Source organism: Ipomoea triloba, chromosome 2, assembly GCF_003576645.1.
Source record: "Ipomoea triloba cultivar NCNSP0323 chromosome 2, ASM357664v1".
NCBI classification, from domain to species: Eukaryota; Viridiplantae; Streptophyta; class Magnoliopsida; order Solanales; family Convolvulaceae; genus Ipomoea; species Ipomoea triloba.
Window position 1 is genome coordinate 4,508,204 of NC_044917.1, and position 12,067 is coordinate 4,520,270.

At 34.9% G+C, this 12,067-nt stretch overlaps 2 protein-coding genes across 2 annotated transcripts; one reads left to right on the forward strand and one right to left on the reverse strand.

Moving 5' to 3' along the window:
* The first annotated feature begins 3,332 nt into the window (after window positions 1-3,332).
* On the forward strand, window positions 3,333-5,612 carry LOC116011356 (equilibrative nucleotide transporter 3-like). The gene is made up of 9 exons (XM_031250910.1): window positions 3,333-3,402; window positions 3,498-3,602; window positions 3,679-3,834; window positions 3,916-4,059; window positions 4,213-4,318; window positions 4,531-4,706; window positions 4,793-4,953; window positions 5,031-5,289; window positions 5,398-5,612. The coding sequence occupies exons 1-9, from the start codon at window positions 3,367-3,369 to the stop codon at window positions 5,503-5,505; spliced, it is 1,251 nt and encodes a 416-aa protein (XP_031106770.1). The 5' UTR covers window positions 3,333-3,366; the 3' UTR covers window positions 5,506-5,612.
* Window positions 5,613-6,007: 395 nt separating this feature from the next.
* On the reverse strand, window positions 6,008-10,822 carry LOC116010675 (probable U3 small nucleolar RNA-associated protein 7). The gene is made up of 9 exons (XM_031250171.1): window positions 10,710-10,822; window positions 10,529-10,618; window positions 9,460-9,525; window positions 9,277-9,366; window positions 8,764-8,896; window positions 8,315-8,433; window positions 8,116-8,183; window positions 7,537-7,585; window positions 6,008-7,369 (listed from the first exon to the last, which is right to left on the reverse strand). Exons 2-9 carry the CDS (start codon window positions 10,586-10,588, stop codon window positions 6,341-6,343), a joined length of 1,614 nt encoding a protein of 537 aa, XP_031106031.1. The 5' UTR covers window positions 10,589-10,618; window positions 10,710-10,822; the 3' UTR covers window positions 6,008-6,340.
* Window positions 10,823-12,067: the final 1,245 nt, after the last annotated feature.

Here is a 12,067-nt window from a genome sequence, read left to right on the forward strand (position 1 = left end):
AGATGTGTTTAATATTTTTTTCTAAATGAAATGGTGTATTGACCTTTGCATTTGGAATAAGATTGCCTTTTTCTTCTTCTCACTCTTAAGGCTATTTGCACAACTGCACCATGAAAAATTCTCTCACTTTTTAAAATAGTTATACTTTTGACATATATATCACATTAAAAATTTATTTTATTAAATTAATAATTTTTTTACAATTAACCTCTTTTATCAATATATAAATTAATTTAAGTTATTAAATAATAATAATAATAATAATAATAATCCCATCAAATTATTTTACAAAATTTGAAATAAATAATTCATTTTACGCAAAGAAAAATTCTATTACATAAAAATTTGAAACAAATATTACTTTTTAGAATTTAAAATTATGAAAAATAAGATTATTTCAAATGTGAAATTCGGAATACTTTTTTTTTTAATACTGACTCTATTAGTATTTGTTCATCTATACTTTATCAACCGTACAAAAAGTCACCTGCACTGAGGCTCAATCTCATGAACTAGTGGCTTGCTTACAATATTTCTCATAATGAAATTTTGATGGATGACGAAGCCTTGAGTGCCAATTTGATGGTTTGGTTTTATCACTATAAAAGGCAATCAATGAAAAAGTTTTAGCCATAGAGTTGGTTAGTTATAAACAATAAGGATCTGTCTTATTCCAAGTACTTCATAAACATGATCGGAGTTAGCTACGTATACGCATGCAGTATTAATTGGAAGCATTTGAGCTTTCTGGTTTTCAATTGAACGTTTTGGGCTTCGATTTTGGTCGTCTATCTTCTTCTATATATATAATTCGGCTCCTAACGTAACGACCTTGATGATGACTTCCAGCTGTACTGTTACAAACTAACGGAGAACCGATCGAGCACACCAGTAAAGTAAACGATGGAGTGATCATTAAGTATTCTAATTCCAGTTCGTCAACTAACGGCCGGCCAGGCCACTTCTTCCTCACACGCATCATCTTTCCACAAATTTTCTTTCTTAATCATAATCATGCTATAACTACTTTCTGGTTTTAGGAGATTCGTTGGTTTATATACAAAAGGGTATATAAGTTGTTGTTGTTAATGGAGAGCTTTGTCTTTTCTGATGGACCTGTCTTTTAGTTGGATTGTTTGATCTTGCAGTTGCGTTTGATAGCCATTATATATACTTGATTTATTTTATTTTATTTTTTAAATATTTCAATTGATAAATTTTGTGAATTGTAAAGACTAAATTAAAGTAATTAAAAAATAGATGCAAATAAACTTATAGGATTAGAGAAAAACATATCATAGATGAATGGATGGAATGCACTTAGGAATTCTAATCTAAACAGACTCTCATAAACATCTAGAATTAGGATTACGAATTATCCACTCTACTCGTGAAGCATCAATTCCAAGTCTTTCAAGGACACAAAACATCAAAAGCCTATAATATTTCTCATATTCACATTATGACCAAATTTTTTCCAAAAACATGTTAGTAATGAACGTCACAAATCAAACTTTAACAATATATAAACACAAATCTTTTAATTTATAATCTCAAAAAATCCTAGATTTGAAATTCTACTTTTTATGCCGTAATCACAAATAGAGCATATAGATAGATAATACAATTCTAATTCAAGCTCATAAACTAACTATTCACACCTAAACAAAGTCAAAACACAAGAATGATAGAGTATATAAATAACATAAATGAAAGAGAGAAACAAAGAGCAAAGAGATAAAGAAATAAAAACCTATTTATGAAATGGAAGATAAAATCTTGAAATTCAAGTATAAAATCTTCCATGCAGGTTTTAAATATGTTTAGGAACATATAAATCTATATTTAATTTAATCTAAAAATATGAAGGTTTTAAATATGTTTAGGAACATATAAATCTATATTTAATTTAATCTAAAAATATGAAGGGAAATAATAATAATAATAATAATAATAATAATAATAATAAGAAGGTTCGTCTAGATGTCGAAATCATGGAAAAATGTTTCATTGACATTGTAGACAACTCATGATAGTTTAGCTTGCTCAACTGTTGCCTTAATATCATGACTAAACTGGACTCCAGTGTCTTGTCTATCTCTCCTAGTTTGTTTGTGGTCTTTTGTTTGTTCCCTATAGATGGTGCTAATGTTAATTTTTTTTATTCATGTAATCTACCGCTGGTCAACACCACCAATTGAAAGTTAAGAAAATTGCTATGTAAAAGTATAATAATTGAAGTAGAATGAAATTGCTTCAAGTGGAAACGATTTCAAACCACTTTCAAGCTCTTCTCTTCAAGATATTTATACAACTTAACGACCAATTAATTAAGGTATTCAATCTAAATTAATAAAGTAAATCCTACAAATCACACGTTATTAATTACAAATTGATTCCCTAAAACATAAGCAAAGTAATCATCTAAACTTGAAAATAAACCATCCAAACTGTCATTTTCGAAGATGTGTGAACCCGTCCCCCAATCCCGGATATGGGCTGACTACCTAGACCAAGGCCGACTACATGGGGTGAGGCTAAATATGAGACCTCTGGTATCCAACCTATCAATGATATTTTTTTATTTAGTTATCGACACTATTAATATGACATAATTTTGTATTTGACTTTAGTGATTGTCCATAATACAATTTAGTCCTTCATGACTAATTCTCTATCATTATTGTAAATTTTGATGGGTAAAAGTTTAATGAGACTATTTTAGTCTCAAATTCAATATATATGATTTGTGAATCTTCAAAGCCTAAAAACTAAGGCTGTCTTCAAATTCTTAACTCATGTATTTCTAGCCCAATATAAAACCTCATAGCCCAAACACGAGCTTCCATATTTGAATTATCTATGCTACATGCAACACAATCTGGTGAACTGTTTACTGTCAAATTCTAAACTAATATTAGGGGTTGAAAACGTGTTATGCTCATCATTTGTATTAGTACAGTCTTATGCTCATCATTTTATTGCCACTCTTAACATGTTAACTGATGATTTTGTTCGCACCCCCCCTCTGGGCTGGTCCACCTTCAAGTCTTAAACCCCTTGTCTTCCAACCTTTCTTAGCATGTACCATCAGATTCAGCCCAATAACGTAGGTCCAATACATAAGAATAGCTATTTAAGATTTTAGATCCTAATGGGCATGTAAGATTGATCATATCCATCATTTAATCAACATTATGGGAATCTGACGAGAACTAGAAAAAATGTCAAACTTGCGGCGGGAAAAAGGTAATCCGTTACAATTTTAGATATTAGCGAAGATTATTAAGACCCGACCGACCAGCCTCCTCGTATATGCAATTCTAGTTTACTAGACAAGAAATAGTTACAAGAAGAGTAGCCGCCATGGATGCTGAAGTGGGAGCTCCTGCTAGGCTTGAGGTACGTGAATTTAGTTGACAAATCAAAATGTGCGCTCCCTAATTCTATAGCATGAGATTTCGCAGTGAAAAATTGTAAAAATGCATAATTTGCAGGGGAAGTTTGCTGCAATCTTAGTGTGTTGGCTTCTTGGAATCGGCTGCCTTTTTGCTTGGAACAGTATGTTAACCATTGAAGACTACTATGCTCAACTTTTTCCGGTAAATTTTTTCTTTTGCAAATCAAGCATTGAATTGAAGTTGTTGTTATGAGATTTTGATTTATTTTTGGGTACAGAAATACCACCCAGCAAGGGTGCTTACCCTTGTTTATCAACCCTGTGCACTTATGGCCACGGCGGCATTTGCATACAACGAGGCAAAAATAGATACTAGAAAACGCAATCTTTTTGGGTTTTATCTTTATCTCATCGGCATCGCTTTGGTTCTTGTTGTAAGTGCCCTATTCTTATCATGATTTTACTGAGAAAGAATGAAATGATGAGGTGTTTCTATGAACTGTTCGTTGTGACAGCTGGATTTAGCCACTTCTGGTAGGGGAGGATTAGGGCACTATATTGGAATATGTGTGTGCAGTGGTTTATTTGGAGTTGCTGATGCTCATGTTCAAGGTGGTATGATCGGAGACCTTTCATTCATGTTGCCTGAGTTTGTTCAGGTACCATGAATTGTTTGATTCCACCAATTATTATTATATTTTATTTTTATTTTTTTGTATCTGAAATGTTACTTCTTTTTTTTTTTTTTTTAAGTACTACTGACTCTATTACAATGTAGTATCTGAAATATTACTTTGGTGCAATCTTTTCAGTCATTCCTTGCAGGTTTGGCTGCTTCGGGGGCTTTAACATCTGCATTGAGGTTGTTTACCAAGGCGATATTTGACAACTCGAAGCATGGCCTTCGAAAGGGAGCCAGTATGTTTTCAATTCTCCATTACTTTTTATACCATCCTGGCAAAAGTATTCAACGATTTACTAGACCTTGTTCATTTCAATTTGAATGTAATCAGCCAAATTTAGCTTAAAATACAAAGGAGTAAATCACAGGAACTTTTTGCTTAATTGTTTGTTCAATGCTCCTGTTTAGACTAGGCATACTAACGTTGGAAAAATGCTGTTAACTGCAGTTATGTTCTTTGCGATCTCTGTGTTCTTTGAGCTGCTATGTTGCTTTTTATATGCGTTTGTTTTCCCCAAGCTGCCAATTGTGAAATACTACCGAAAGAAAGCAGCTTCAGAGGGTTCCACTACTGTTGCTTCGGACCTTGCTGCTGGAGGTGTTAGCACCCAAGGATTAGATGAAGTAAGAGGTCTTTTAACTCTTTGCTGATGATGAAATTTAACCTGAATTCGTATATCAAAATTGTGTTATTTATTATGATATTGCAGACTGAGGAGAGTCCTAAACAGCTGGAGCGGCTAAGCAACTACAAATTATTGTTGCAGAATGCGGATTATGCATTAGCTATTTTTCTGATATATGTGTTGACACTCTCAATTTTTCCTGGATTCTTATCGGAGGACACTGGATCCCACGGCTTGGGCTCATGGTGAGTTCTCTGCAAATTAAACCATTAAACGCATGCAATTTGGCTCGTGATGATTCTAAATGCAGACCACATTTCAGGTATGTCCTTGTCCTGATTGCCATGTACAACGTGTGGGATCTCATCGGGAGATATGTACCCCTCATGAAATGCACTAAACTGGAATCCAGAAAGGGTCTTCTGATAGTGATTCTCATGCGATTCCTGCTCGTTCCGCCTTTCTACTTTGCAGCAAAATATGGGGGCCAGGGTTGGATGCTTTTCTTGACCTCTTTCTTGGGGCTAACTAACGGTTACCTAACTGTCTGTGTGCTAATTTCTGCTCCAAAAGGTTACAAGGTTAGTCGATTCTGCAAAACCAGATGTAATTGAATTCGTAACTAATCTATCCTGTCAAATTGGCTAGTGTTATGAAATTTGTTGGCTTTCTTGTTCTGCAATCTGCAGGGACCAGAGCAAAATGCGTTGGGCAATATACTGGCTTTGTTCCTTATAGGAGGTATATTTGCAGGTGGAGTTCTTGACTGGCTATGGCTAATTGGTAAATGTTGGTAAACTAAACAGGGAAGAAGATAGAATGTTGTATATTCAGAAGTCTGAACCGAAACTAAACAATGGTGAATCTAGAAAACCAGTATCACTGTTCTTACATTACAAAGTGATGGTTTTATGTTCCGAACCCACACAAATTGGACAGTGTGATTTTGTTAACGAATAAGGTGAAATGCAACAAATTTACATTATAATTTACATTCTCGTGATTAGTATAGTCAAAATTGGATTCACGTTTAGTTATCTCCACAACTATGTGCACACATCTCACTATTGTCTAGCGCTTATGTTTTTGACTTCGTAATTTCCGAATATAATGATTTTTCTGAATTTAATCTTAAACATCCTTTTGTGCTCAATTAGGTTCTCGATTAAGTAAAATTACCTAATTGAGTTCCTGACTATTAGAATTAATGACTAAATTTAAAACAATAATTATAGTTGATGACTAAATTATATATTAATCAAGGATAGGGGAAATTGCCAAGCTACAATTACAAAAGACTTAATTAGGTACAATAATCAAAATTGTAAACTCAATTAAACACAAAGGTTTTATGACTAAATTGAAAAAAACCACTAGTCGAGAACTAAATTGAGTCAATTGAATGAAAACCTTTGCCTCTTCATTTCTCTAAGCAAAATTCTCTAATGGAGTCAAGGAGACGTGATTAATTTAAATGTCTGTAACACATACAGGTTTAGCCTAAAAAGTGAAGACAACTTAACATTATATTTCACAGAATACATCTTCATCTCCTCTTCATGGCTATCACAAAACCCCCTGTTGGGACAGGAGAGGCCAAAAGAGACTTAACAAATACCAGAACTTGGACTGTCATGCTGTTGATCTCTTTTTGACAAATCGCTGCAGGGATTTCGGTAGGTGATCATCATTGCTAGCTCTCATTCTCTTCTTGGACGATTCAGCCCCGCTCATTTGTTGTTCGAAGAACGGTCTCTTGGCCTTCTCAACTGCTTCCTGTTTCTTCCTTGCCTTTTTACTGGGTTTGCTTCTACCTTTTGTTTTGTTTTTCACGGTAACGCTCTTGGCTTCTTTAATAGCAGCTTCCATCCCCGACTCCCTGTCCTCTTTCGTCGGCTTTTCCTTCTTCCTAGTAGACCTCACAGTCCCAATCTTTGAGGGGTCCAACATGATTGTCTCTGGAGGAAGCTTGTCAATGAGAGACTTAACTTCCTTCTCCCTCCTCTGTTTAGAAGTTTCAAAAGGATTCGCCACCCAGGTGTCGAAGTTGGGCTCTCCAGATCCAGGAATCAAGATGGAAGACCAACCCATGGAGTGCCCAATGGCCAGAACATCTTCATATGGTCGAAACAACACCTTCTGTATTTGGTAACCTTTAGCCATAGAGTGCCCCATATAGCGGCTATAGTTCTGAGATCCAGAAAGATCTCCTAAAACCTCGACAGAAGACCCTATTGCACTTGCGAGCAAACCTTTTTGACTGAAATCCAAGGTCTTGGCGTGGCCCGGTAACGTTTGGAGAACCTCATACTTCCTCAAGTCCCAGAGCTTTATCTTCCTTTCCATTCCAGCGGTAGCCATGAGATGGCCATTAGAATGGAATGCTAGAGCCGTGATAGGGCCATTATGGCAGAGCATTTTCACGAGGGGAGCAGCACTCGTGGGCTTCCACATGCTCACAGTGCCACCGGAATGGCCTACAGAAATCACACTATTGAAGGGATTCACCTGCATAACATCACTTCGACCTAGGCCAGTTCGGTAGTTACCAACCATCTCCCCTGTAGTGACATCTTGATAATGGAGCTGACCATATTTGTTTATAGATGCCAAAAGGAAATGGTTTTTTAGAAATTGAAGTTTTAGTGCGGCACCATGTTCCTGAAAGATGAAGCCTTTAGTTCGAAAGATGTCTTATTAGTAATCAGTTCAAGAAAAGGAAATCTCCAGACACAATAGAAAACACCCCTTCCCTTCCCTTCCCTTCTCTCCTCTATTACTTTTGGAGCATCTGTTACTGTCAGCGCAAGGATTATTTACTAACTAACCTTAAGGCAATGGAGCTCAGTACCATCCCGATTGTATATGTATGAATACCTGTAAAAATTTCGTGATTAAATACGGATGGAAAGGAGTCTGGTAAAAAGATGGCCAACACTTAGCCATGAAACACAGGAGTTATTATTAACCCATTTCAATGCAACAATGATATGGGACGAACAAACTACATGAAACCAAGCACTTTATCATTGAATCAAGTAAACAGTAAAGCAGGGGTAACCCCAACCAAGATGGCTAAGGATACAAACTTGTAACCACAAGGTCACAAGTTTGAATCTCAGCCTTCTTGGTTTGAGCCGGTTAGCTATGGACAACCTAGACTGGTTTTAACTCCTTGTGATCCTTTGCCGGCTAGGGTCACAAGGCAGGGTTTACCCAATGGACACCCTCGGGTATTGGCTGTGGGTTTCCCTCATTACCCAAAAAAAAAATTAAAAAATAAATAAATAAAAAATAAAAAAAAGTAAAGCATTTGAATGAACACAGAAGTTCGAAATATGAAATGAGTGTGTCAGAACACATATGGCCTAAAAATGCAGGCTGTTTTTGGAAGAAAAGTATCTTACTTCTTTTGAGCAGCAGCAAAAAACAGTTCATTGTGCAAGAATACTACATCACGTACTGTTTCTCTAACCTGGAAAAATAAATGGTTACGCATTTGTGAATACAAATTAGAAAGTCAACAAGTCACTACTCAGAACTATGAAGCCAAACAATATTGGGTTATATCATAGGTATACCCTCAATCTCCAACAACTCAAATACCTGTAGTTCTTTAATAAGGTTCAGATTTTTCATGTCTACAATAGCAAGGTGTCCCTTCCGGCCAGCTAAAGCCATGTAACGACCACTAGACGTGAAATCCAGAGTATAAGGTCCAAGATCTGCATATACAACTTAAAAGCTGCCATGAGAAGGTTTAAAAAAAAAAAAAAAAAAAAACTAATGATATAGCATGGTAAAAGCTATGCCAANAACTTAAAAGCTGCCATGAGAAGGTTTAAAAAAAAAAAAAAAAAAAAACTAATGATATAGCATGGTAAAAGCTATGCCAACCTACAATTATCACTGATATATTTAAGTTCATTCTACAATTTCACAAAAGCAATACTTCAGTTTGCATAACAAGCAAGCAACCAGTAGCATAAGGTCACAAATTTCACATGTAAGTTTGAAAGAGTAGTGGAATAGTAATAAGAAAAGAGGACCCTAACCTGGTAAGACAATATCATATTGATTTCTTGAGCTCAAAATGTCTACTTCACGAGCAATTGCCTCCTGCTTGATCCTCCATGTCTTCTCTATCCCCTCAGGTTCCAGGTAACCCGCTTCACTTGGCATTAGCCACTGATATAACGCATTCAATTATTACCACGAATGTTCTATAACAATTATTAGGAGTACTTTACATAGTAAATAGACTTGAGTAATACTCCGTATATGGATAGGGTGTTTGTGTCTGTTTATAAAAGAAGTAACGTGGAAAAACTACAATAGTTTTATTTGGCAGACTAAAGTTCTTTAGGTGTTAAAGTGGTACTTTTATAATTGATATTGAGAATCATTTCTCCTCCAGTATCTTACTTTACTAGAGGGAGATTGCAGATGTAGAGACTGCAATAGCTAAACTTAATTCACTTAACTTTGTTTTCAAAAGGGGAAAGTGAACATGGGGAAATACATTATGTTTAAATTAGTAAAATGGCATTTTTTTTCAAGTGATAAACCTTTTCAGCTTTTGCAGCAGCTTTTGCGGATCTTCCATACAATTCTTCTCTGACAGCAAGCTGGCCCTTCAACTTCTTATCTTGCAAGACCTGCAAATTAACCAACACAGAACCTCAACATATGATTATCATGGAAACGTGAATGATTCAAGAACGAGTAAAGTCTTAGAACCACTGAAATACCTCCAAATTTATTGGTTCTCCTCTGAGGTACTTCTTTACATTCTCATCCATCACTTCAGAACTATCCTGCAAATTGTAATTTAAGTTCTTAGAATCTACTCAAATATCCAACTAATTGATAGTGTAGACACCCAAGGCCAACATGCATGCATACCTAGTGTGCCACCTAAGTCAGTTAGGTCCAGGTTTTCAACTAAATTTGGTCCTAAAATCACATAGAAAATACTAGCCTTAGTTGCAAAAGAACATTTAGATTCATTATTTGATAATCCCTATGATAGTTGACACTTGACCACTTCTTCCAAGTTCCAACCAATGGGCAAAGTAGGTGTGATGATACAAATAATGCCAGCATGTAAACATTTCCTGGATGTAGTGCATCAAGCAATTTTAAGCTGCAAAATCTTAGCAGTTCCTTACTGGGCAACTGAACAATTAATGAGCTCACTGCTCACTGGACTTACAATAACTTAAGTGCTCGTACCTATGAATTAGACCATTCTCTAATCCCAAACTCTAAGTTTTCAATCACTTTCCATTGACCGTAAATCTCAAAATGTTTAACAATGGAATGTTATTGATTATTCAAACTCATAAAAAATTAAATTTGATGAATTATTTTCATGCAATTGTATATCATACATCTTTTAGTATCGATTTTAGGATCAAGCGCTAACCACTACGCCAAAAGCTATAACTAGTAGCGAAGACCCAACTTTATTTCCTTATACAGCCACATTTCCGAGAGGTAGGGCGATGGACTCCTAACAATCTATTTACTATATGGACTACAAATTACTTCCTAAATCTCATTTTATTAACTAAACAAGTTAATAAGTATGTCAAGTAAAAATATAATTCTTGATTTGATCAACCTGAATGACATGCATTCAGCATTCGCACCTGCGCCATTGAATTTTAGTAGCAATTTGCAGGTAGCTAATTAAGGTTTGACAGTGGAGTAAACTTGAGTTCAGAAGCAGAAAGAATAAAACCAAATTCAAAATATACACAAACAAAATCATAAGCAGAAAGCAAAAGTTAACAGCTTTGGAACCGAAGTCTTTACCTCAGCCACAAAAGAAGCAAAATTTCTTCCCGGCTTTATCTTCTCCGCCTTCACCCCCATCTTTCCCAATGGCAATCGGATAAAAAGGAGCTAACTCGCCAGAAGAAGAAAACCTTATCAGACGGAAAGAGCTAAATCGCCAGAAGAAGAAAACTTTATCAGACGGAATCAAAATCAATACTTTAAAATCCCAGGTGACAGAAGAAGGTTGAGAGAAGAGATTTCCACAAAGTTCTCGCCTCGTCCACTTCGAGGCATCAACTCTGTGAGTTGGAGAATGGAATTGTGCTAGGGTTTTAGATCTAAAACCTCAAAAACTTTTGATTTGCCCCGACCCGATTCTTATTTATATGGTTTGTATCCCACCCGACACCCGTTCTTAACTCTTGTATTTCTAGCCCAATAACTTTATTTAGCCCAATAAAAACATCATAGCCCAAACACGAGCTTCCATACAACTTCAAATTCAAAATTAATACTAGGGGATGAAAATGTATCGGTGTTGGTAAATAATTAGCTTATCAGTCAATTTTGACCTATTTGACTATTATTAATTATTTAATTTGGTTAAAAAATTAATATAAGTATTTAGTTAATAAGTTTTTTGTAACTCCAAAATACTAAATTTCAAAATGATATTCAAAGCAACCTTTTCAATTAGTCTTTTGATAAAAGAAATTATACCAAACAGCTATCAGCTAACAGCTAATTTACCAAACATTTTTTAAAAATCAGCTAATATTCGTCCTGTTTGGTAAATGGTTGTTGGCTGATTGGGTTGGCTGTTTGGATTAGAAGGTATGATTTGTTGATAATATTAGCTGATTGTAGAAAGTTGTTTGATAAATTAGCTGTTAGCTGTTAGCTGTTTGGTATAATTTCTTTTCTCAAAAAGCTAATTGAAAATGCTTCTTTGAGTAGCCTTTTGAATTTTAGCATTTTAGAGTTACAAAAAACTTATTAACCAAACAACTAATAGTGGTCAAATAAGCCAAAATTGACTAATAGGCTGATTATTTACCAAACAGGGCCATTTTCAATTAATTATACCTTCTAACCCAATCAGCTAACATCATTTACCAAGCCAATTTCATCTTCACCATTTGGATTAATACAGAGTTATGCTCATCATTTTATTGCCATTCTTAACATGTGAACAAATTGTGAAATGACGTGATAATTTTTTGTATTAATTATCCACTAATTCATCCAACATTGAGTTGCATAAATTAATTTTTTTCAGAGTTTGGATAAAATTATGTTACAATTTAATACTATAAAACATAATGCAAAATTTTGATCAATAAGTTTTATTACGAAATATATTTTATATAAACATTATTGTTGATGCAGCATTAAACTTTAACGTCGCAACTATGGACTCCGTATTTATTATACAATTCTTAAAATTGATCATATCCATCGTTTAATCAACATTATGGATATCTAACGAGAACTAAAAAAAATGTCAAACTTGCAGCGGGACAGGGACAATCCGTTACAATTTTACAAATTAGTGGAGATTCTCACTACCCGACC

Excerpts from the sequence above, each read along its gene's own strand:
- LOC116011356 (XM_031250910.1), top strand. The coding sequence starts at position 3,367 with ATGGATGCTGAAGTGGGAGCTCCTGCTAGGCTTGAG. Across the intron at positions 3,603-3,678 it reads ACTATGCTCAACTTTTTCCG|AAATACCACCCAGCAAGGGT; the intron begins GTAAATTTTTTC and ends TTTTGGGTACAG. Across the intron at positions 4,954-5,030 it reads TCCCACGGCTTGGGCTCATG|GTATGTCCTTGTCCTGATTG; the intron begins GTGAGTTCTCTG and ends ACCACATTTCAG.
- LOC116010675 (XM_031250171.1), bottom strand. The coding sequence starts at position 10,588 with ATGGGGGTGAAGGCGGAGAAGATAAAGCCGGGAAGAAATTTTGCTTCT. Across the intron at positions 8,897-9,276 it reads CTGCTGCAAAAGCTGAAAAG|TGGCTAATGCCAAGTGAAGC; the intron begins GTTTATCACTTG and ends GCGTTATATCAG. Across the intron at positions 8,434-8,763 it reads ATATGATATTGTCTTACCAG|ATCTTGGACCTTATACTCTG; the intron begins GTTAGGGTCCTC and ends TTGTATATGCAG.